Here is a 26,934-nt window from a genome sequence, read left to right as displayed (position 1 = left end):
TTACATTTACATTTTAAATTTTAATTACAGTTATATTAACACATTTTCCTTTTAAAAATCAAATGTTAGAGATAAAGCTAAAGTTCCATTTGAGTACTGGCCCAAATCCTGCACCCCTTTCTGCCCTTCCTCAGAGATACTCTGGTTATAAGTTTTACGTATATCTTATAAGAATTTTTACTGTGCTATTAGATACAAATATATGTAACCATAGAAATTATATAGTGTCATTCAGCCTTTTGTTTTATTTGCATAAATGGTATTATGCATGTATCATTCTTCAGTTTCCCATTTTCATTTAATATTATGTCTTGGAAATCTGTATATGTATGTTCTTACATATAAAACAAACTCAGGGACTTCCCTGGCAGTCCGGTGGTTAAGACTCTGCACTCCCAATGAGGGGGCCCGGGTTCAATCCCTGGTCAGGGAACTAGATCCTGCATGCTGCAACTAAGAGCCCGGATGCCACAACTAAGACCCAGGGCGGCCAAATAAATAAATAAATAATAATAAAAAAACAAAACCGAAAAAACCAAGCTTAGCATTCCTCATTCTTGGCATTTGGGCAGCAGTTCTTTCTCATGCCTGATGAATTGCAGGGCATTTAGCATCTCTGGCCCTTCATCCACTGAAGTCCAGTAGTGCCCCCTAGTCCTTATGATAACCAAAAAGTTAACTTTACCCACATGTTGCTGAACGCCTCCTAAAAAGTAGTAAGTACCACACCTAGCTGAGACCCACCTTTTAAAAACTGCATACTATTCTGTATTATGTAATTTCACTTATACTGATGATAACCATTTAAGTTATTTCCAGTTTGTTGGATGATATATGATATTGCAGGGAGCTTCTTGCATGGATAGTGAGGCAGTATTACACGGCATGGCCTGTGAAGTCAGATCATCTGGGTTAAATCCTGGCCCGGTTACTTCCTAGATGAATCATTAGATAAGTCTCTTACCATCTCTAGGCCTCAGATTCTTCATCTGAAAAATAGAGATAATAATAGTACCTGCCTTATAGGATTGTTGGAAGGATTAAATCAGGTAACATAACTTAAAGTATTTGAAACAGTGCCTCACATTACAATTAGTGCTTTGTAAGTATTTGCTCTTATTTATTATATTATTGTACACATTGAATACATCTTATAAATTGCTAAATCATTAAGATGTATGTTTTAAATTTTAATAGCTACCAAAGTAGAACAGAAACTTAAATGCCTAATAAGAGGGAATGGATAAAACTGTTATGAGACATATAGTGAGAGTACTGTGCAGCCATTTAAAAATAATGTTTCTGAAGCAAATTTAATGACATGAGAAAACAGCTAAGATATAAGTGAATAAAGCAGGACACAAACCGTATATGTAATGTGATCTTAATTGTGTAAAAAATGTTATAAATAGAAAGCAGACTGGAAGGAAATGTACAAGTCGTTATTTCTAGGTTGTGAGAGTATGATGCTTTTTATTTTCCTCTTTATACTTTTCTAGACTTTCCAAAATTTCTTAATAAGTATGTATTACTTTTATAATCAGAAAAAACAGATTCACAGCTTCTTGGTACAGTAAGTTAACTATAATTATAATATGCATTCTACTTTGTGATCTGCTTTTTTTCTTTTTGCACTTAGCAACACAGAATGTATTTTCTAGTAAGCAAATTAACTGATAAAAGTCAGAAAAATCAAGGGGGAAGATTTTAAGCTAATATTGCTAAATATAATTTTTATTATTTTTTTTTATTCTTAAAGTTCTTGCCCTAAAGTTACTTAAAATCTACCAAAATATAAAGACAAGTGACCAAAACATGTGTCCTCATTTCTGGTCGTTTCTCTTGGTAGCACCCCAGCAGTCAGTGACTACTCTAAAATTGCTTTGGGTCCTAAACGGGGTCCGTCTGTTACTGAAAAGGAGGTGCTGACATGCATCCTCTGCCAAGAAGAACAAGAGGTGAAACTAGAAAATAATGCCATGGTATTATCGGCCTGTGTCCAGAAATCCACCGCCTTAACCCAGCACAGGGGAAAACCCATAGAACTCTCAGGGGGTATGTATTGTTTAATAAATGTCTTTTTGAGCTTTTCTTTTCATACTTGTGTAATTAGAAAAAATACTATCTGAAAGAAGTTTGGGAGTGAGATTGTATTTAGCCTTATTTGGTCAGATCACATTTTACCCATGTGTAAAATGGACGCTAGATTTTTACATGCCATATTGGCTCCTTTGTCTGTTTTTTAAAATTTTGGTTAGCACATGGCCACATTGCTCATTCTGTCTATCTTTCTATCTATCTCCATTTCTTTTTGCTGAACCATTTGAAAGTAGGAATTCATGACATTTCATCCCTAAATATTTCCACATGCATTTTCTAAAACTAAAGATCATCTATTATATATCTACCATACCAGTATAACATTTAAGAAAATTAATAATTCAGTAATATCATCTAATATAAAATCCGTATTTGAACTTCCCCAACTGCCCTCAAAATGTCTTTTTTTAGCTAGACTTTTTTTTCCATTTAGGATTCAGACATGTTTCCTATGTTGCTTATTTTATGTCTGTTTTAATCTAGAATAGTCACTTGCCTTTTACTTTTTTTTTTTCATGATAATTTTTTTGAAGAACGCAGGCCAGTTTTCCTGTACAGTGTCTTACGTTGTGGATTTGTCTGGTTGTTGCCGTGTGGTTAGGTTCTTGTTAAACATTTTCTTGGCCGGAGTACTTATTAGGTAATATGTTGTAATTCTTATATCACATCAGGAGTTAGCTGCTTTATTTTTTAAATACCCTTGGAATAATAATAATGATAAAAAAGGTTAACATCTAAGAATACTCACCATGTGCCAGGCACTGGTTAAGTGCTTTATGTGTATTTACTCACTTAATCTTCATAACAGCCCTGTGGTTTAGGTACCAGTATTGGCTCCATTTACAGATGAAGAAACTGAGGCACAGAGAAATTAAGTAACTTGTCAGAAGCCACAAATTATAAATGGTGAAACCAGATTTTGAACCCCATAGTCTGTGCTCTTAGCCAGTAGATTATATTGCCCCTAAATATCCCTTAAAGTTACCCAGTCAAATCACTTTTAAAATACAAAAGTAAACTGTGCTTGAATCATAGAAAATCACTTCAACAACCAAGATAATGCAACTTAAAACCTAATGTTAAAATAAAATGTACATCAAGAATAGAAGTTTTCATTAATCCATACTAATCACACCTGGAAGTCTAGCTTTATATTTTCCTCTTTTTACTTACTCTTAAGAATATATATACTACTGCCATGATATTGTGACACTTTTATTGGACATTCCTAAGAAAGTTTATGATTAGAATTTTAGACCTGATAACCTCCTTTTCTGTTTGTTTTCTTTTTATGATTGTGGGGCAGATGAATACATACCTCATATTTTTGTCTTTATCAGAAACCGTGGACCCACTTTTCATGGATTCAGACTTGGCATATGGAACTTACACAGGAAGCTGTGGTCATGTAATGCATGCAGTGTGCTGGCAGAAGTAAGTTGTCCTTCTGACATGTTCTTGAAAGAAGCTAGGAGTATTGAAGTTCTCTAAAGGCCACAAAAAGGCATGTTTTCTCGTGTCTTCTTTTTTTCTTATTTGAATAACTGAAGCAGTTTTAATTACTGATTTTGTTTGCATGATACTCATTATAGTATCACCCTTAGAAATTGGTGTGTAAAGTTATCAACTTAAAATTTTCACTGTAGTTGCTTTGCACAAACTAATTAGTCTCTTTTGATCAGTATTTGTATAAAAGAAGTAATAATCTTTATAAAAATCTCATTCCCCTCAAAACATAGAGGGAAAAGTACCTTTGAGATAGAATAAGGGACATGAAGTTCTAGTTGTATATCTGGAAGAGATAAAAGTTCAGAAATATAATTCCTGGGAAATATTTTGTATAGGGTTTACCTTTTTGGCATCAGATTAAAATACATAATTTTCCTGTAATAGCCCTTACTACTTCAGTTGGTCATTGGAAACTGAGGGAGATAGTATCTGTATTGTATCTCCATGCTGTTGAGGCAGGAGACAAGTTATAATTCAGTAAAACTATTTTAAATTTGTTTCTGCCCTGATGTGTCCTCCAGTTTGCCCCCAAAAGAATGGGCATCCTATTTCTTCTGTGATTATAATTTGTGTATTTTTGCATGTAGATTCTAAAAATGTTTATTGAGGCAAAAATTCCAGATTTTTTTCACTTGGATTAGAGCAAAGATACATGTGTAGTTTTGAATGGACCTATGTCTTGGAATTTTGCAGGTATTTTGAAGCTGTACAGCTGAGCTCTCAGCAACGCATTCACGTTGACCTTTTTGACTTAGAGAGTGGAGAATATCTTTGCCCTCTTTGCAAGTCTCTGTGCAATACTGTGATCCCCATTATTCCTTTGCAACCTCAAAGGATAAGCAGGTATATTTTAATTTATGTTTTGGTTAATTTTTTTTTTTTAAGTTGTCTTTAATCCTTTCATTGTGACTGTTTTAATTAGATTACTAGTTTCTTTTTTGCTATTTAATTAATACTTTTTCATTTTATAACTTGTATTCAACTTTAAAAATATGATAAAAGCCCCAATTTTTGGTTTCTAAAGAAACTGGAATATTCATTTCCTCAAGTCTGCATGTTTTGCATCTGTCTTCCAACAGCCATTAAAGCAATAGAACTTTGATCTCCATCTTAGCACTCACAGAAGGAAGAAAGTTGCAAAGATCCATTCCTTTCTTATAGTCCTTTGCCAGCATTAGAGTTGCTATTAGGAGTTTGGTTGCTCTGCAGGTCTTTGTATTATTATTTTTATTCTATTTTTCTGAAGATCCAAATGCTGTAGTTGTAGAGACATGGACAAAAGGTTAACTATAAAGGTAAATAAAAACGATAGATTCATCTATGGATAGTTTTTTAGTGTTTAGAATAAATTTTTAAACTTTTATATTCTGACCCTCTGTGAATAGAATTTAATAGCAAATTTATTAGCTTTTTTATGACAACTAGAACATGTAATTGTATATTTCTATATTCTCACTATTCTACATGATGATAACAGTACTATTTATTATTATTATTATTTCAGTTTTTTTTAACTCAGTGACTTTGTAGTGATAGACCTAAGTTTTTCTAAAGGAAATGATTTTATTGATAAAACACTTTTAACATGTTTTCACAACATAAGAGTTCAAAGGTGATAGGTTTGGCAGTCAGCGTCAGTAAGTAGTTGATCTGTCTCTACTATTCCATGTCATTAGAAAACATAATTTTGAATTGTTTTCTATTTAGCGTATTGGGACATAGAATGTCATCTTTTAGGAAGAAGGTGACATCACAAAGATTTATCTTTTATTTATTTATTTTAATTTTATTTATTTTTTGGCTGTGTTGGGTCTTCGTTGCTGCACATGAGCTTTCTCTAGTTGTGGTGAACGGGGGCTACTTATTCTTCGTTGTGGTGCGCAGGCTTCTCTTTGTGGTGGCTTCTCTTGTTGCCAGGCACGGGCTCTAGGCGCGCGGGCTTCAGTAGTTGCAATGCGTGGGCTCAGTAGTTGTGGCTCACGGGCTCTAGAGTGCAGGCTCAGTAGTTGTGGCTCACAGGCTCAGTTGCTCTGTGGCATGTGGGATCTTCCCGGACTAGGGCTCAGACCATGTCCCTTGCATTGGCAGGTGGATTCTTAACCACTGCGCCATCAGGGAAGCCCTCCTTGATATCTTTAAGAATAGGATGCTTCAGGGCAGTCCTTTCTAAAGTTAGACTGATCCTTACAACTAGGTCTCTTCAAACCCTGTGACACTTTTAGTCTGTAGTAACAATTTTGTTACTTAGGATATGAAATACATAATTATACATAATATTTTTATTAGGCATTTGAACTTACCTGTATAGTTGGAGTATATTTGCCTCTTTTTTTCTTAGAAAATCAACATGAGTATAACCTAAGATACTAAAGTTAAGAGCATATAAAAAACTTTATCAAATCTAATAATAAGCTAGCATTTTTAAAGAAAATTGGTCATAACAAATCAGGGTACACTTTCATTTCTGAGAACTGAAAAAATTCTTAGATCAAATTTGTGCCCAGAGATGTGAATTTTGGCACAGTTCATTGTATATTTTAACTTCACTTAAAGCTGTCCTTTCAGTAAGCAAATCTCTACTTTATAGTCCTTTTTAATAGCACTGTTTCTGGTCCCCCTTGGTTGTTAATAACGGTTTGTGTCAAGCTCCTGCCCTTACAGAATTTATATTACAGAGAGGAGAGACCAACGGTAAACAGAAAAATACAGAGTATTGAGTAGTGAGAAATACAGAGAAAAACTAAATTGGCAGCATAAAGGGCTAGAGACAGACCAGTGCATGAGGTTCTCTACAGATTGAGTCGGCAGGGAGCTCCTCTCCAAGACGGTGACATTTGGATAGAGACCTGAATGAAGTGAAGGACAAGCAGTGCTACTCTCTGAGAGAAGAGAATTCTAAGCACAGGCAATATCAAGAGCAAAGACCCTGAAGTAGGAGCAAATCAGCATGTTGAAGGTGAAGCAAGAAGGCAGCAAGTTCAAGGCACAGGAAGAAGGCAGTATGCTTGGAATGGAGCAAGCAAGGAACCAGATCCTAAAAGGGCTTATGAGCTAAGATTTGAAGTTAGAACTGTATTTTATGTGTGATGGAAAACCAATGGAATGTTTTGGATAAGGAAGTGATACAATCTGATTTACATTTTTAGAAGATCTTGCTGGCGGTTGTGTGATGAATATATAGATAATAAAGAAGCACCGCTGTGGATGCAGGAAGAACAGTCTATTGAAGTAGTCCAGGTGAGGGATAGTGTAACTTGGATTAGGGTAGTAATGATGGAGATAGAAAGAAGTGATCAACTTGGAATACATTTAGAAGATGAAACCTGTAAGACTAGCTGATAGATTAGAATGTGGGGTGTGAAGGAATCAGATATATCAGTGGTGATACCTAGTTTTTGACTTGAGCAGCTAGAATGGTGATTTCATTTACTGACATTTATTACTTCCAGGTGATGGGTGGTATCTTGTTCTTTGTACTTTAAAATTTTTCTTCCCTCCCAAAACTACATTTTTAGACACATGTGTTTCTATGACCTAGGAAGCTAATCTGGAGGAGTTTGACTTTTTCATACAGCCGTTTATCCATGGAAAGACCCTACAAATTCAGCTTTTCAGTTTGACTTTGTGCCAATGGCTTTAATAATTTTTAAATATCATTTTTCAGTGAGAATACAGAAGCTCTTGCTCAACTTTTGACCCTGGCACGATGGATACAGACTGTTCTGGCCAGAATAACAGGTTATAATATGAAACATGCTAAAGGTTTGCTTAAAATTATTTTATATTTAGCTGTGTGAGATTTAAGTGTCAGAGTCTTTATTTTTTTGAAAGTACTTATTGCTCTAAAATATGGTTTGCACATACGGATTTGTTAAATATTAGGAAATAGAGGTTTTTTTAGGCCAAGGCTAAGTTTGGCTTAAATCACTTTACTCAATTTAATAATTTTTCATACTATGAGGCAGTATGGACAGTAATTAATCTGGAGTCACAATGCTTGGATTTAAGTCTTAGATCTATCACTTACTGTCTGTGTGATCTTGGACAAGTTACTTAACCTCTCTGTGCCTCAGCTTTCTTATTTGCAAAGTGGGAATGATAATAGTACCTATCTCATTGATTGAAGGATTGAGTTATCCTACATAAGGTAGAACAGTGCATGGTACATAGTAAATACTATATAAGTGTTAACTATTATTAATACTGTTAATATGTTGTAATTAATATTAATAACAACAAACGTTTGGAAATTATTATCCCATTTATATATTCTTCACAATTGAGAGATAAGACTACCTAAAGACTCGGAGAAGTAAACAATGGCAGGCAGATTGGGGAGGAAGTAAAAATCTGAGGAATGTTTAGTACAGGCAGTGAGTTTCCTGGGGTTTTTTGTTCCTCCTTTATTTCCCAGTTTTGACCCCAGGGTAGCCTGAGTCACAGAACTATGCAGTGGACATGAACAGTAAAAAATCCAGGAGAGATGCCATCTTTCTGGCCAGAGGACTGGAAAAGAAGCCCCTCAGAGCTGGAGAGTGTAAAGGGAATTCTTTTTTTTTTTTTCTTTTTTTTTAACATCTTTATTGGAGTATAATTGCTTTACAATGGTGTGTTAGTTTCTGCTGTATAACAAAGTGAATCAGTTATACATATACATATATCCCCATATCTCTTCCCTCTTGCATCTCCCTCCCTCCCACCCTCCCTATCCCACACCTCTAGGTGGTCACAAAGCACCAAGCTGATCTCCCTGTGCTATGCGGCTGCTTCCCACTAGCTATCTATTTTACATTTGGTAGTGTATATATGTCCATGCCACTTGTGGTTTTTTTTCCTCTCTTTTGGCTCTTTCCCAAGGCCAGCTCCAGTCATGGAACTGCACTGCCATGGTGGCCACATAAATATCTAAAATCCCAAGAGAAAACCAGTCTTACTGGCTAAAAGATCTGGGAGAAACGGGACCACTATATTCCAAAAACTGCAGGGTGAATCCTCATTATTTTTTGCTTTGCCTCACAGCTTCACCACAAGGTTAGCCCCAGTCAGCACAGGGGACTAAAACTGAGAGAAATTGGTCATTTTGACCAGGGGAACTGGGAAAAAGGGCCCCTTGGAACTAGAGAGTATAGGGGGGAATCCCTGAGAGGAGAGAGCTGTAGAAGGGAATCTCCAACTTTTGAGACAAACACAAGTCCTGAGCTCAGCTCCAAGCTGCACGTGTGTGGAACAGGCCCAGAGAAACATAGCAACAGCTTTGAGACTGAAGCTGCATTAAACCACCACTCAAGTCCCAGACTAAGCCCTGAGTAGTACATATACTGGCAGACCCAAACAACATAGCAAAGGCTCTGAAAACTAACATTGGAACCACCACTCACAGGGAGTGAGACAGAACTTGTTGAACCTAATTTGGGTTGGGTTGATTGCCTACTAGAACAACAACAAAAAAGGTACATTTTTCCAGAGAATGTTAATGCGGACCAGTAATGTTCAAATATATTCACAATGTAATATTCAAAGTATCCAAGACACAATCCAGAATTACTGAAGGTACAGAGAACCAGGAGAATCTGACCAACTCTCAAGGAAAAAAACAGTCAACCAACTGCCAATCCTGAGATGTTTTAGTGTTGAATTTTTCAGACAAAAAGTATAAAACAGCTTTATAATCATGAAACATGAAGTAAAGGTGAACACTCATGAAGTGAATGGAAAGATAGGAGTTCTCAGCAGGAAAAAATAGAAACTATAAAAAAAAGAACCAAATGGAGATAACAGAATTGAAAAAATACTATATGAATTAAAAAATTAACTGAATGGGGGCTTCCCTGGTGGCGCAGTGGTTAAGAATCCGCCTGCCAATGCAGGGGACACGGGTTTGAGCCCTGGTCTGGGAAGATCCCACATGCCGCAGAGCAACTAAGCCCATGCGCCACAACTACTGAGCCTGCGCACCCAGAGCCTGTGCTCCCCAACAAGAGAAGCCACCTCAATGAGAAGCCCTCACACCAGAGTGAAGAGTAGCTCCCACTCGCAGCAACTAGAGAAAGCCCGCGCACAGCAACGGAAGACCCAACGCAGCCAAAAAATTAATTAATTAATTAAATCTATTAGAAAAAAGAATAAAATTTTAACTGAATGGGCTCAGTAGTAGAATGGAGATGGTGAGATAAGAGTCAGTGAATTTGAAATTAGATCAGGGGAAATTATACAATGAAGAATGGACAGAAAAGTGATGCAGAAAAGCGATGCAGTATCCTTAGGGACATATGGAACCTTTTTTTTGTTCCCTTTAACCCAACGTTTGTGTCATTGAAGTCCTGAAAAGAAAAAGGATGGTACAGAAAAAATATTGAAGAAATAATAGCTGGAAACTTCCCAAACTTGGAGAAAGACTTAAATTTATAGGTTTAAGAAGCTCAGTGAACCTCAAACTTAAAAGCATACCTAGATAGGTCATACCCAAACTGCTGAAAACCAAAGATGAAGAAAAGAATCTCAAGAGCCACCAGAAAAAATCAAGTCATTTCACGTACGGGAATAACAATTCTAATTTGATAAGGAAATGGAACCACAAAGAGGTTTAGTATTAACCCAAGGTCTTAGTCACTGGCAGAGCTAGGATTCATACCCAGGCAGCTTGGCTCCAGATCCTTGTTCTTATTCACTAACGCATGCTGCCTTACTAGTAGAATACTGTGCATTCGTTAAAAATAGAAATATAGAGGGTCAGTTACCGATGTGGAAGACATTTATGATCTATTAGTGAAAAACCAAGATACAAAACAGTACTAGAGATGTTGTCCTTTTTAAAAAAAATCTACACATGTAACATTTATATGGAGAACAGAAGAATATCACCCTAATGCCATCTGGTTATCTAGGTGGAGAAATTGTGAATGATTATTGCTTATTAACATTTTCTAAGTTTTCTAAAATGATCATATATAATTTACAAAAGCTAGAAAAGTGTGTGTCAGGCTAAACTCCTGTGATTTTTTCTTTCTTTTTCCTTTTAATTTGTAAGGAGAAAAGCCAAGAATTCCAGTCTTGTTTGATCAAGGAATGGGTGATTCCACTTTTGAGTTCCATTCTATTCTGAGTTTTGGAGTTCAGTCTTCGTAAGTATCTAAACAAGAGAAGTTTGTAAGTGGTTGTGAAAATAAGAGTGAAGAACAGTTCTTCTTTCCTTCCTTCTTGCATTATTTGTAAAATTGTTTTCTTTATCCCATTTTTATCTTGTTGCTTTCTCCCTAGAGTTTTATTTGTACTAATGAAATTAAGTGGTTTGAGATATTAGAGTAATATGTATTTAATATGTATTAGGGTGAACCATGCCTATAATTAACTGTTTTTGACCAACAAAAATACTATTTTTATATAGTCCAACCTACAAGAAGAACAGAATTTAAGAGACTTAAGTTAAAATCACATCTGACTTGCTCTGTGACTTCTGAAAAGTCTCAGGTCACTCCAACCCTACCACAATTCATTTTCTTTTTTGTAAGATTGAGACAATGGTCTCCTAACTTACCTCATAAGGTTAATGGAAAGATATTTATGTGAAGGCACTTTGAAAAATATAATATATCCAAATCAGATATTACTATTTAATGAATATTATCTGAGGTACATTTTTCTAGTTGTGATCCTTGTTTACATGATGTATCCCATTGCTACTGAAAATATTTGTTACTTGCAACAAATAGAAGTTCAGGAAACCAGAAATAATCATTGCTAGTACATGTATTATTATATACACACACAGACACACAGACATACACACACCCCTATCAGCACAGAAGGACTTCTTGGTCCCTTATCCGTACACTAAAACTTATGTCAGATCTGTTTCCTCTGAGTTTTAATCCTCTCTCCAATCTGTTCCTTAATTTGGACCTGGACCCTTTCTGCTGTGAACATTTACTGCATCTTTTATAAGAAGTTATCTGGGTCATTACCATTTTGTCGGAGACATTTTTCTACCTGTAGGAGTTACAGTTCTGCTTTTCCCATTTTTTCTTAAGGAATAAATCTTCTTCAGCAGCTCTTATCTCTAATTTGACAAAGGGTAGTTTACTTTGTCAAAAGGAGTTAAATTCTTGCTTCGGTACTTAATTGGACTTCTCAGTAGGTAGCCCCTTTTACTAGACCATTATATCAATATAAATTTTTCTTGTTTTATTTTTAGGATAAAATATTCTAATAGCATCAAGGAAATGGTCCTTCTCTTTGCCACAACAATTTATAGAATTGGATTGAAAGTGCCTCCTGATGAAACAGATCCTCGAATCCCCATGATGACCTGGAGCACATGTGCTTTCACTATCCAGGCAATTGGTAAAGCCTATAAGAGAACTAGTTTGGAGCTTTATAGAAACAGAATTAACATTGATTGACCAAAAATTATTCCTTTTTTTCCCTGATGGCCTGGAATACTTTGACTTGTTTAAGGACTTTTGGTGTATCAGTAGATTAGGTGACACGATGCCATTTAGCCTTAGAATATTTTGTATTAATCTCTTTTAACTACAAAAATGGGCATATAAACTAAAAATACTTGAAAGGGACAGCACGAAGCAAGCTATATTCTAAAGGTGGCAGAGTTACAACACTGGAAGATCAGAGGAAAAGCAAAGGAAGAAGAATCAACCCAGAAATGTCCAGTATTTTTATTTCTTTTACACTTTGAGATAAAAAGAAAGGTAAACCAAAGTCATCTAAAAACTTACCAGGAAAGAGAAAGGAAGACTGAGGTGGTCAGGAGAGACAGATTAGCAGCAAGAAACCTACCAAGTCTGAAAGGAAGCCTACTGTCAAGTTCTCTGCCATGTTGAAAGCTTCTTAGAGAAAAGTGTAGCTATCAAATCAACATGTTGTGCACCAGCGGTCCCCAACCTTTTTGGCACCAGGGACCAGTTTCATGAAAGACAGTTCTTCTGCGGACCGGTGGCCAGGGGATGGGGGAGTGGTTCAGGCAGTAATGCAGGTGATGGGGAGCGGGAGATGAAGCTTCTCTCACTCGCTGCTCACCTCCTGCTGTGCGGCCCGGTTCCTACCAGGCCACTGACCGATATCGGTCCGCAACCTGGGGGTTGGGGACCCCTGTTGTACACCTTAAACTTACACAGTGTTATATATCTCATTAAAGCCGGGGGTAGTGAAGCAGTGAAGAATTGCTTAGATTTTTAAATTAGTATATTTGCTCATGACAGTCACAAGATAGAGTACTACATGAAAAAGAGTTAAGAACTGTAATTCTTTCATGTCATCTTTATCCAAGCCAGTTTCAGACTCATTTTCCAGTTTTTCTGGTAGTTGTTTTTAATGGTTCTACCACATTTTCTTCATTTAAATATAGTTTTGTAATAAGACACTATTTCATGATTTGAAGTAAGTAGCATGAAGCCGCTTCTTTTTTTTAAAATAAATTTATTTATTTATATTTTATTTTTGGCTGCGTTTGGTCTTCGTTGCTGCACACAGGCTTTCTCTAGTTGCAGCGAGCGGGTGCTACTCTTCGTTGCAGTGCACGGGCTTCTCATTGCAGTGGCTTCTCTTGTTGTGGAGCACGGGCTCTAGGTGCGTGGGCTTCAGTAGTTGTGGCTCGTGGGCTCTAGAGCGCAGGCTCAGTAGTTGTGGCACACGGGCTTAGATGCTCTGCAGCATGTAGGATCTACCAGGGCTCGAACCCATGTCCCCTGCATTGTCAGGCAGATTCTTAACCGCTGCGCCACCAGGGAAGTCCAAAGCCACTTCTTTCACAGAGCCTTCCTGGATATCAGCATCAGTCTCTGTGAACAGATTTTAGAAGTTATTTCCAAACCTGTCAGACTTAAATTGTGGGTAAAAAATAAATACACAGGTTTATATTTACTATGATTAAATAAAATGAGAAAAGGAAAAGATGAGGTTTAAATAGAATCTGAACAGTATGATATGAAATGTAAAACATTCTTTTGGAGTCATGATCTACTAAATATCTTCAGATTTCCAATGACGGTACTTTTACGCTTTACTATTTTGGGAGCATAAGCATTAGGAATTGGAAATTTATATTTAGGCATTGAACATTTTAAAAAGTGACAGTTTTGTTATAGAGTAGATGAGAAATTCATTGGAGAGTAGGACCGAATCTTCATATGTGTTTCTGTAACATAGTAATTTGAATCTATTTGATTAATAGAGTGTTATATAGTTTTCACTCTAGGGCTTTTTCCATTCAGTGGGTATAATGCTGTACTTTATTCCTAGTACATAAACAGCTAACTTATCTCACTCCCTGTGGGTGTGGAGAGACATATACAGGATGTGTTGGCACAGTTATGAAAAATAGTTGAGGAATCAAAACAGAGGGTCTGACAAAGAGAATGGAAGAAGAGGACAAATATTGTCAATCGATCACTTTGTCTGTGAATAACATATCTTATGCTGTATAACAAGAGGGAGCCCTTCTGAGATAAAGGCACTAATCTCTGAAGAATTTAGTACTCAGATTATTTAACAAAACTTCTTCCCGAGCAATACCCAAGAAATAACAAAGTTTTGTTTAATGACTAATTCCAAAGTCCATAAAATGTCAGTTCAGGAATTGTTTCAAAACCAATAGGGTGGGGCTTCCCTGGTGGCGCAGTGGTTGAGAATCTGCCTGCCAATGCAGGGGACACGGGTTCGAGCCCTGGTCTGGGAAGATCCCACATGCCGCGGAGCAACTGGGCCCGTGAGCCACAATTACTGAGCCTGCGCGTCTGGAGCCTGTGCTCCGCAACAAGAGAGGCCGCGATAGTGAGAGGCCTGCGCACCGCGATGAGGAGTGGCCTCCGCTTGCCACAACTAGAAGAAAGCCCTCGCACAGAAACGAAGACCCAACACAGCCATAAATAAATAAATTAATTAATTAAAAAAAAAAAAACCAATAGGGTGGTTACATGATCCACACATCCTCCAAATTTTAAAAATGTGTATATAAATCATGTGATATTCATTTTAATATAAAATTTACAAATATAAAATCAGTACTGAACTGAAAAGATATATTAATAGGTTTTAGACTTGCTCAAGTGACTTTTGTAACACAATATATAATATTCAGTTAAACATCTGGTATCTAATGGTAAAAAAACTACCAGCAAATTGAGGTTACATTTAGAATTAAACATGGTGATACTTGATTTAGTTCATACTGACCTTTTTAACTATCGCATTTTGTGTTTCATGGTGTCTAGATCAGCCAAAATTTTGTCCATTTTTAGCCAGTTCTGTTTTTCTATTTTTTCTGCTTTCTTCAAAGCTAGAATAAGAAAAAATACATGATAAAAAAAATGCAAAAAGAAAATAGGAAATAAGCCTTCCACTCTCACAGATGTGTTTGCTGCCAAGGATCAGTGAAAATAAGAGTAATTTTGGGCTTCCCTGGTGGCGCAGTGGTTGAGAATCTGCCTGCCAATGCAGGGGACACGGGTTCGAGCCCTGGTCTGGGAAGATCCCACATGCCGTGGAGCAACTAGGCCCGTGAGCCACAACTACTGAGCCTGCGCGTCTGGAGCCTGTGCTCCGCAACAAGAGAGGCCGCGATAGTGAGAGGCCCATGCACCGCGATGAAGAGTGGCTCCCGCTTGCCGCAACTAGAGAAAGTCCTCGCACAGAAACGAAGACCCAGCACAGCCAAAAATAAATAAGTAAATAAATTAAAAAAAAAAAAAAAGAAAATAAGAGTAATTTAGTAATAAATACCCTAGCCAACAAGGCAAAATATATTTCTGAACCCATGCTTTTTTGGTATTTTCAGTTTCATCTTTTTATCCTATAAATCTAATTGTTTTTTAATAGTACCGAAAGAGCAATAAGGTTACTTACATCTGTCTTATGTATTATTTTTTAACAAAATAGGTGTTACTATATTAAAAAAATTACTTATTTAAAAATTTTTTGCAGAGAAAGACAAATACTGTTTTTATTTATAGGTGCTATCTAAAATATAAAACAAATGAACAAATGTAGCAAACAGACTCACAGATACAAAGGACAAACTAGTGGTTACCAGAGGGGAGAGGGGTAGGGGTAGGGGCAAAATAGATGAAGGAGATTAAGAGGTACAAACTACTAGGTACAAAATAAATGTTACAAGGAAGTAATACAAAGCACAGGAATATAGTCAGTATTTTATAATAACTTTGTATGGAGTATAATCTGTAAAAATATCAAATTACTATACACCTGAACTTAATATAATATTGTAAGTCAACTATACTTCAATTAAAGAAAAAAAATTTGCATAGAAATTTTTTTTTTTAAAGGAGGATAAATGAACCAGAATGCTTTGTTTTTCCCAGGTATTCTTTATTGATTGCTGCAGGGACTTTATTATTTGTAGTAGCAATTTGTGAATGATCTACATTTGCCTCTGTAGTATTCTCTCACTCAAAAGTTTGGAAATTTGGGGGGCTTCCCTGGTGATCCAGTGGTTAAGACTCCGTGCTCCCAATGCAGGGGGCCCGGGTTTGACCCGGTGCCGTATGCCACAACTAAAAGAGCCCACATGCAGCAACAAAGATCCCACGTGCCGCAACTAAGACTCAGCGTGGCGAAATAAATAAATAAATAAATATTTTTAAAAATTTGGGAGGGGGGGATTTTGGCATAGACTTAAACATGAAATTTTGAAGGGGAAAAGTGCAAAGCATCTGGTCAAAAATAGGATTAGTTAAAGAACATCTGATAGACAGAAACCAAGTACACAATTGTAGCAGTATTCAGAATTTATCATTTTTGTTTTTCTTACTCTTTGAGAAAACCTCTTGGGAGATGAAGGAAAACCTTTGTTTGGAGCACTTCAAAATAGACAGGTATGTGTATTCCAACAGGGTATGTGTAACTCATGGTATGCTTTTTTAGGGAGTCCACAGTAAATTTATCATTTAAAAAAATCTTTATTCACTCCTTTTTCTGTAAAAGTTAGCAGAATTCTGTTAAAAAAGAAAACTACTTCAGTCTCATAGGAGACTGAAGGGCCAACATTGTACACTTCGGAGAGTTTTCTCAATCTTGGTGGTTAAATGTAATTCACAGAAAGATTTCTGATGATACTTGGTTACTTTTTATCCCCTTCTCTGTTTATTTCCAAATCAGAACCCTAGTGTCTCCTACATTTTTCCTTCTCACTAATTTTGCACCATCATGTAATATTAAGTATTAATGCTGGCTTAGCTCTAGGTAAATCATCATACTGAATTCAAGAATAAAACTAAACCATGACTCCTTGATGGGCAGATCCTGACTGTGTATAGCTATACTCCTGCCTCAGGCCCAAGCCTCATAACATTGGGGACCCTGAAAAACAGTACTTAAGAAATGTGCTCAGTAGCCCTGTGAAGACAAACTGGGCAGCAGGATTCCCTAGACCACCTACCTCCTAGCCATTTCTCTCTTATTATCTGATAGCTGACACAGGGGACTTGGAGTCCACGATGTGCTTCCCTATAGTTCCCATCCTTCCATCTGGAAAGCAGAAGATCTGTTCCCTGAATTCAGTGATTTTCTGCCGTCATTTTAGAATTTCTATAAATATGTTTATTTGCACAGGCTTCAATAGAATAATTTAGGCCAGACATTTAAGAGAATGACTCTGGGGAAAATGAGTACTTAAATGAGAATTGAGATGATTATATCTTTAATACCTCTTTGTCATGGGAAAATCTATTAAAAAAATTCGGTGAAGTCATAAAACTTTTTAGAAGTATTAAAAATATTGTAACTAAACTTGCAAGAATGTAAAGTATATAGTAAGTCTGCACTAATTCTTGCAGACTGGGATTGGTTTTTACAGTGAATGACTTAGGTCTTTTATCTTCCCTTATCTTTTTATCTTCCCCTCTCTTACAATCTAGCATAATGGTCTGAAAGCATTAATGCAGTTTGCCATTGCACAAAGGATTACCTGTTCTCAGGTCCTGATACAGAAACATCTGATTCGTCTTCTATCAGGTAGAGTCTTCTCTGAATTATTATTATTATGTTATTTATGTGTCTTTTCCCATTGCATTTCTGGCAGTGTATTTTATTAGGAAACAACACACTGCACTAATTTTGGATACTCATTACCACAGCCTTACAAAAGAAAAAACAAAAAGAAAACAAAACACATGGCTGCCCCTGTAATACCTGCAATCTTATTTTTAAAACCAAGTGTTTTCAAATGTTGTCAACGTGTATCGGTTATACCCACCTAGGGGCTTTTTTGAACCAACATCCACAATCACTAACATCCTTGTATCTTAGTCTGGTTAGAAAAGGGAGCAGTGATGTGGCTAGATCATTTAAAAATATGTTTAGTTTTGCTGGTGTGTACCAAAGTCATATAAAAATAATAGAAGTGCTAAGTGTGGTAATCCATGCATGCCCTTTTCTTTGAGAGACAGGCTATAACAGCTGAGTTGGGTTTTTTTTTTTAGATTCTAACAAGCTAGAAATTAAGCCCATATGGTACTCAGTATAAAAATAAAAAGAGGGATTAGAGGTTATACAGTAGTAGAATGATTTGGCTTTCATTTTGGTTGTCTGCGTTTCCATTTAGGTATTTGTACTACAGGAGCTCCTTTGTGTCTAAATAGGTCAGGCTTAAAAAAGACTGTTTTTATAAGTCTTTTTATTCATAAGTTCAATATGTCACAGGTAAAGAGGTTTAAGCTTGCACTTCCTAGGTATGTTTCTACCAAATAGGAGAGTCATTCAGTCTTTTTAAGCTTTAAAGCCAGGCATAGTTTTTTTCTAGCTTATCTAACAGGCTTTTTTTCCCAAAATTGACCAGTTACTTTACCTTGAAAGTCTGTTGAAACAGGTCACTTTCCTCCTTGTTGATTCCCACAAGCTTCTTAGGGAGCTCTTCCTGGGCAGCTTTCTGTCACTCTAATGACATGGGGGTTCCATGGCTCCATCCAAATCTGCCACCTAAATTTCATTAGAACTTTTACCATGCCAAGTTTTATATCTTCAAGTTAATTTCCAGCTAGCTCCCGAATTAATCTCATGCTAATAGGAATCTAATATTAATGCTGTTCCCTAGCTACATACTTAAATTTTTTCTGTTTTTTCATTTACTTTTTCTCTTATTGGTCAGTTGCACAGGCCCAGAATTTTGCACATGTTACACGTGCGTCTTGTTCTTAGGACCTCTTCCTATTGTTAACAGTTTATCCTATTTTCACAGTAATATTTTGGTTTTGTTTTTTAATTTTTTGGTATCTCTTTTCATTTCAGTTATAATTTGGATACCTTGTTTTACCAGCACTTCCAAATAGTCTCCCTGCTTTTATATTCATCACACGTTATGGGATTTATAATGTTTAAAACACCTCAAAATAAGCACCAAACAAGGAGACTATTTAACATCATCACAGATAGCAGAAACTGAAATAATAGTGCATAATCTCTAATTGGCAGTAACTAATAGAATTGATGTGCTTTTGCTCTGTAATGTAGCTTTGTGCCTTTATGTAAAAGTTTGGTATGTGAAAATTTATTAGCAGGAACATCTTTATTTGCAAGGTGTTAGGGCTATAAACTCTGTATAGAGGTATAAGATATGGTCCCTGCCATTTGTAAGGCTTATGATTGAATTAAAGAAGCAGAACCTCTGTGAAAACTCACATTATAATGTAGCCAAATGCCAGATGTATGGTAAGAATACATGCTTCAAGAATTGAGACAGGAAGGGATCACTATGGGGCTCTGCTGTTTTTTTTCCTCTAACAGGGTCCATAAAGATAAGTTGAGAGGAACAGAGACAGCATTCTAAGCCCAGGGCACAATTTAAACAGAGATTGAGGAAAGCATGTGATATGTTCAAGTTAGGCAAGTTTGATAGGAGTAGTGGCACCTATAGATAGAGAAGCATGAAGTTGTTTTGATAAAAATAGAGGATCTTAAATGCCCCAATGAGAAGTTTGAACTTTATTCTTCAGGTTATTGGGAATTTTTGAAACATTTTGAGCAATAATATTCTAAAGTTAATTTGATATTGTATAGGTTGGATTGGAAAAAGGAAAAATTAAAGGTAACATGCATCTGCATGTAGTAGCATAAATTAGGGAGGGAACTGTGATGGGTGGAGGCAAGATTTTGAATTAAAATGAGTAACTAGATTATTGAGAGAAATAGGGAAGTCCAGGAAGTCCACAGTAGAGAGCTGTTTTGTGTGAAAGGTGATGAATATTGTTGTAACATGTTGATTCTGCAGTAGCAACAGGAAATACAATGCTCACTGCCATGTATGTGCCAGGCATTGTACAAGGATCTTTTTATATAATCATGTCTTCGAACTGCCATTCTTCAAGGAAATTATCATTTTCCTGATTTACAGATGAAGAAACTGAGGCACAGAGAAGTTATGTGACTTGACCGAGGTCATAAAAAGAGGCAGAACTAATATTTGAATCCAAGCCTGACCATAAAACCTATGCTCTTCCTGCTATATCACATAAGTTTTGCTGAGATATTTAATTTAGCATAAATAGAAGATTTATTTATTTATTTATAGCTATTTAGCTATTAACATAGCTAGTTAATGGCAGAGCCCTGTTATCACTTTGTTTTTTAAAGCCAATATTAATAACGTTTATCGATTACTGTATGCCAAGCTCAGGATAAGTACTTGTAATGCACATGTTAACGAACCTCTCAACAATCTCATATACACTGTAGACTTAGAGAAGTCAAGTACCTTGCTTATGACAAATAGTCGCAGGAAGTACTGCATCCCATTTCTGTCTGACTCCAAAGCCCATGCTCTTAACTTTTATGGTTTTGTTTAGAATCTTGGATTTGGGGTTAAGAAATACACCTTGTCTGAATTTTAAACAAATAATAGCTTTATTGAAATAAAATTAATTCCCTCATTTTTATATATACAGAACCCTTACTGTTGTTTTGAATTCTTGATTTCACTTCCTTGTCACTCTTTCCCTGACTTCCAAATTTAGAGACTGATCAAATCAGAAAGACAAAGTTTTTGAGCTGTCTGCATTTCCTTCCATTCATCAGTCCATACAAACCATTATCTAATTTTAATTCAGGAGGATCATCTCCATACTCCTTTCATTTACAGTGCTTTTCATGCTCTCCCTGCTCTGAACCCCAAATTTGTTCACGTGTTTTATGTATCACAGAACATTTAGAAATGCGTAGTTAGGGGGGAAAAAGTGGTAGGGAACATTTTATAAAAGGAATTCTTTTTCATTCAGCAAATACTTATCGAACAATTTCTTACTTCAGTCATCCTAGTTTATTTACCCTTTGCCCCTGTATCTTATATTTCAACCATTAAATTACATCCAGGGCTTTTTAGAGCCTTTTCTCAGTTTAGTTTATCTTTAATTACGGTTCCCATATCTTAAAGGTGTGATATACCAGTTTATCAGTTTCTGTATTATAACCTTGTTAAATTTCTGTTTTAGATGTTTATATCTTGCATTATATTTAACTACATTGCTATATGATTGACTGAATTACATTAAGGTTTTTTTGTTTTTTAGTTGTTCTTCCTAACCTAAAATCAGAAGCTACACCTTGCCTTCTATCTGTAGATCTATTTCATGTTTTGGTAAGTGTTCAGTAAATTTTTTTTCTTCAGTCACTCAAGCTTAGAATTTCGTGTTTTTTCCTTATTGAAATTTATGCTCTTTGTTCAAGATTATAAATTATCAGTGTTCAAAGTTTAGTCTCTTTTGTCCATTCCATTTACAAATAGATACAGATTTGACTGAGACCATGAAAATCACTTTAAAAATGAAACCACATTTATCCTTTACTTTGTAATAGGTCTTATTCTAGTTGATTATATTTAGTTAGTGTCTATACAAGCAAACTTTTTCTAATAATGTATTTTCCCCCTTCGTCTTTTTCTCATCTTGTTTACGTTCTAAGCGGTGAATGATGGGGTGAGCTGTCTTAAAATCATTAATTATTCGTGATAGGGACCAGGCCATGGGTGCATCCAGGCTTCCCCCAAAACACCTGTGGTTGGGTGGCAACTGTTTTGTGAGTTTCTTGCACAGCTTTTCAATCCCCGTGAAGATTCCATTCCTTCAAAGCGAGTTCTCTAGAGAGAGCCATGGTGAAGTTGGGAGCATGGAGTTTGTGGATGCAAGGTTAGCCAGTATCCTCTATCCAGTGGTTGTCACCCTATCTTTTGGAATCTCTTGGGGGAACCTTGAAAAGAATGCTGGTAAATGGGCCCTACCACCTGAGATTATGATTTGATTGGACTGGGGTGGGGCCTGTGTAAGTGTTATTTTAAGAGCTCCCCAAGTGATTGTAACGTTGAATCTTCTAAAACCGCAGGGTTGAGACCACTACCTAGAACTAGAATAAGTAGACCCAGCAAAGGGTTAAATCTGTTTGGTGATGACATTTGTCCTCTACTTATGGTATATTATATTATAAAATATCTTGTTGAATAATTAGGAAAAATATGGTAGTTATTAAAAAAAACACACAAACAGTGCAGGATCTGGTGTTCTTTACATTTACGTATGAGATTAACTTGTGTTGGTCTTTGTTGTTACCCATGTTGATGTCCATTTTGTCTCATAGGTGGGTACTGTATTAGCATTCCCATCCTTGTATTGGGATGATGCTGTTGATCTGCAGCCTTCATCAATTAGTTCTTCCTATAACCACCTTTATCTCTTCCATTTGATCACCATGGCACACATGCTTCAGATACTTCTTACCACAGACACAGGTAAAGTTCCCATCAGTTGTTAACTGTAAATAACATTTGCCCATGATTTATTGGCAAAATTAATTATGCTTGTGGTTAATCATTTTATATATTTCTAAGTTCTGTATTATGTCTCTTATTGAATGACTGTTCATTTGTTTCTTTACGGATGCTGTTTAAACGGAAAGGTTAGAAGAACTGTGACAGGAATAATTAGCTCAACCACTTGATTCTCTAACTTGCAGCTGCTCTCTAGGTATACAGGGAGACCATTTGGATCTGCTTTTCCCTTTCTTTTTTTTTTTTCAAATTCCCCAATCTCAAGGTTGAGGATTAGTCTCTCCAGTGTTTGTCCCTACCTAAATACTTTCAGCCTTTTGATAAGCCTGTCTACGAAACATTCTTGATTTCTCCAGCTAGAATGATAGTACTTTGTTCATTTTATAGCATTTATCACATAGTGTCTTATTTTATAGTTATATCTTACTGTTGTTCCACTCCTTTCCCTGCTTCTCCTTTCTCCCTGTTCCTCCATGCCTACTGTTTCTTTAATAGGGAACATTCAAATTTCAAAATCTTCCCTCATAAGCTTCAGGTGTCTAGCAATATTTGTTATACCCAGTAAGAACTCAATAAATATTTTTTGGACAAATGTTCATTTGAGGATACATGAGTAATATACTATCATGGAATTGTGGTATAGTTGTCCTTTTAGACTCTGCTCTTAATAGAAAGCAAAATTGGGTTTTGAGTATCAGTGATCAATAAAGGCTACTGAAAGTTCAAATAATTTAAAGGACAGATAATTAAAGTGACCTTAGAACAGTATCTAGCAAAATTACATATGCATTTACCTTTTGACCCACCAATCCCACTTCTAGGAATCTACCCCAAAGCTCTACTGGCAAAAATATGAAAGGATATAAGCACAGATTATTCATTGTGGCATTATTTAGAATAGCAAAAAACTGGGAGATTGGTTGAATGACCTATGGTATATCCATATAATGGAATGCTGTGCAGCTATAAAACGGAATGAACAAGATCTATTGAAGAAGTGATCTCCAGGATACATTATTAAGTGAAAAAAATAGGGTACAGAACACTAGTTTTAGTATATACCTTTGTGTGAGGTATTTTATGTGTGTTCATGCGTATACATGCTTACATATATTCATACTTGCTTATTTTTTTAATAAATGAAACAGCAGAAGTATAAACCGAAAACTAATTAAAAAGAGTTGCCCCTAGGACAAAGTAAAGAGTACAATACTTTGAGCAAAGACTCTTGTGAATGTCTTTTTAATGTAGTTGATTTTAGAACCCTAATTATACTTAACTAAAAAAAAAATCTAAATGATGAAAATAATTTTTTGACAATTGAAAACAACAAATGAACCTAACAAGTGTATCAAGAAAATAATTGCTTAAGTGACTTTAAAAAACAGTATTTCAACTGTACTTCCCTAGTAGGATATATTCTGATAATGGAAGAACTACAAAAAAAAATCTTAAATTGAACTCCGTTAGTGGTATCAGTAGTACTAATATTGTTATTTTGAAATTATTTTAGGCAATTTTTAAACCAAATAAGTGATTGTGTTAATGTCATTGGGAACCAAATTTTCAGTATAAGGAGGAAGACACACAAGAATAAATTCAGAAAAGTTAAGTAAAAACCGAATAATCTCCTGGTCAGAATCCCTGCAAGTTATTTTTTGGGTATCAACAGACTGATTGTAAGTTTATGTGGAGAGGCAGAAGACTCAGAATAGCCAACTCAGTATTGAAGGAGAAGAACAAAGTCAGAGGACTGATACTACTTGACTTTAAGATTTACTGTAAAGCTACAGGAATCAAGACAGTGTGGTACTGGTGAAAGAACAGACCAATGAATCAATGGAACAAAACAGAGAGCCCCCAAATAGACCCACGTAAATATAGTCAATTGATCTTTGACGAAGGAGCAAAGACAAATGGAGGAAAGATAATCTTTTCAACAAATGGTGCTGGAACAACTGGATATCCACATGCAAGACACAGACGCAGATCTTACACCTTTCCCAAAAATTAACTAAAAATGGATTATAGACCTAAATATAAAAATACAAAACTATAAAACTCCTAGAAGATAACATAGGAGAAAACCTAGGTGACCTTGGGTATGCAATGACTTTTTAGGTACAACACCAAAGGTACAATCCATGATAGAAATAATTGGTAAGTTGGACTTCATTACAATTCAAAACTTCTGTTCTGCAAAAGATTATTATCAGGAGAGTGAGAAGATAAGCCACAAACTGGTTGAATGGATTTGCAAAAGATGCATCTGATAAAGAACTGCTATCCAAAATATACAAAGAACTCCTCTAAGGTTCAATAGTAAGAAAACAAACAACCTCGTTAAAAATGGACAAAAAACCTGAACAGACACCTTGCCAAAGAAGATATCCAGTTGGCAAATAAGCATATGAAAAGATGTTTAATATTAGGTGTCATTAGAGAATTACAAATTAAAACAACAACGAGATACCAGTATACATCTATCAGAATGGGCAAAATCCAGAACACTGACAGCACTGAGTACTGGCAAGGATGTGGAGCAACAGGAGCTCTCATTCATTGCTGGTAGGAATGAAGTCCATGCCACTTTGAAATACAGTTTGGCAGTTTCTTAACCAAACTAACATGCTCCTACCATACAGTCCAGCAGTCACACTCCTTGGCACCTACCCAAATGAACTGAAAACCCATGTCCACACTAAACCTGCACACAGATGTTTATAGCAGCTTTATTCATAACTGCTAAAACTTGGTAGCAACCCATATGTCCTTGTGACTGGATAAATAAACTGTGGTACATCCAAGCAATGGAGTATTCTTCAGTGCTAAAAAGAAATGAGCTGTCAAGCAATGAAAAGACATGGAGGAAACTTAAATACATATAACTAAGTGAAAAAAGCAAATTTGAAAAGGCAACATACTGTATGATTCCAACTATAGGACATTCTGGAAAATGCAAAACTATGAGATAGTAAAATGACCAGTGGTGATTGACAAGGGTTAGGGGAGAGAGAGGTGAATAGGCAGAGCACAGAGGGTTTTTAGGGTTTAATGAAACTACTCTGTGGGATACTATACTAATGGATACATCTTATACATTTGTCAAAACCTACAGAATGTACAACAGCAAGAATTATCTCTAATGTAAACTATGGACCTTGGGTGATAATGATGTGTCAATATAGGTTGTAACAAGTGTGCCAGTCCTGGTGAATGGTGCTGATAGTGGGAGAGATTGTAGGTGTTTGGGAACAGTGGGTATATGGGAAATCTGTGCTTTTCTCTCAGTTTTGCTGTGAACCTAAAGCTGCTTTAAAAAATAAAGTTTATTAATGTAAAAAGATGTTGTTACATGGGTGTGTGCATTTGTCAAAATTCATTAAATGGTGCATTTAATATTTGTGCATTTTATTGCATGTAAAATTTACCTCATACTGAAAAAAAAGTCATATACAAATATTGAACTCTTACATTTAAATTGGAAATATCAGTATGAGTTCATGATATATTTTCCTTTAAAAAAAAAAGTGTATTTTCTAAAGAAACCTTAATTGAAAAAGGAAAAGAACTGGCAATATTCAAGGTAAGAGACTCAGGGTAATTTTAACTGTGGCCTTTCAGATGAATTAATGGATAAACAAAATATTTTTAAAACAAGAGAGTACTACTCAAATGTGCTGTACCCATCCCTCGCAGCAGAGTGAAGGTAGGCATTTTTATCCCCATTTTAATACAATAAAACTAAAGTTCAGACAACTTCAGTGGCTTACACAGAATTTTAACTTAAATGGGAGAGGTGGCAGTCGCTGGAAAGGTTTAGGATGGTCCTACTAAAGATTAAGGATAGATTATGGAGGAAAATAACCCCACAAGATTCTTTTTATGTGTCTCTTTGCTTGAGCAAGAAGGCAGAACAGCAACCCACTTTCCTTTCTAGAGGTTGAATTTCTGCCTGCTAGCCAGGACAGCTAGGAACCCCGAGCAGGTAGATGACCACTAATTTATTTACCTGGTCATGTTATAATGAGGTAAATATTTATTAAACCTCATGTTTAGCAAGGCTGTGATTCTGCCCTATTTGTTTCTCTAGCTAACATACTGATAAAGTTTATGTAACAGTTTTAATATTCAGGATCAACAATTTAGACTGAGAACAAGGGAAAGAACCTCAGTTGAGTTGACATTGCTTATTTTCCTGGAACCATGAAATTGAGGTTTAATTGATAAATTGAATAGCAAATTCATAGATTTATCTTTCAGAATTTCTTTTTCAGGCCTCCCCCTTGCACAAATTCAAGAAGAGAGTGAAGAGGCTCGTTCTGCATCTTCTTTCTTGGCAGAAGTTTCTCAGTATACAAGTGGGTGAGTAACAGTCCATTAGTCCAGTCTATTTCAGTATTGTTTTTATAATTCCACATCTTTGTTCAGTTGTTTGGCAGTATAACTTTTGAACCATTTTAATTCCAGTTTTTAAAAATCAGTTAAAAGGCTTTTGGAATAACAACAAGTAAAACCTACCCATTCATTTGTTTCTGAGTCTAAGA

At 35.9% G+C, this 26,934-nt stretch overlaps 1 protein-coding gene across 6 annotated transcripts in view; it reads left to right on the top strand.

Moving 5' to 3' along the window:
* UBR1 (ubiquitin protein ligase E3 component n-recognin 1) overlaps positions 1-26,934 on the top strand; it is a 141,418-nt gene that overhangs the window by 97,657 nt on the left and 16,827 nt on the right. For all 6 annotated transcript variants that reach the window (XM_082388701.1, XM_082388700.1, XM_082388702.1 and 3 more), the window contains 11 exons: positions 1,850-2,055; positions 3,441-3,534; positions 4,303-4,452; positions 7,274-7,371; positions 10,637-10,730; positions 11,801-11,949; positions 16,399-16,454; positions 17,496-17,592; positions 21,138-21,205; positions 22,198-22,348; positions 26,665-26,752. In XM_082388701.1, coding sequence (XP_082244827.1) covers positions 1,850-2,055; positions 3,441-3,534; positions 4,303-4,452; positions 7,274-7,371; positions 10,637-10,730; positions 11,801-11,949; positions 16,399-16,454; positions 17,496-17,592; positions 21,138-21,205; positions 22,198-22,348; positions 26,665-26,752 — 1,251 coding nt within the window. The remainder of the gene's footprint in view (positions 1-1,849; positions 2,056-3,440; positions 3,535-4,302; positions 4,453-7,273; positions 7,372-10,636; positions 10,731-11,800; positions 11,950-16,398; positions 16,455-17,495; positions 17,593-21,137; positions 21,206-22,197; positions 22,349-26,664; positions 26,753-26,934) is intronic.

This window comes from Balaenoptera borealis, assembly GCF_965194805.1.
Source record: "Balaenoptera borealis genome assembly, chromosome: 3".
In the NCBI taxonomy this organism is placed as follows: Eukaryota; Metazoa; Chordata; class Mammalia; order Artiodactyla; family Balaenopteridae; genus Balaenoptera; species Balaenoptera borealis.
The sequence above is the reverse complement of the archived record's forward strand: the minus strand, read 5'-3'. Positions and strand labels throughout refer to the sequence as shown.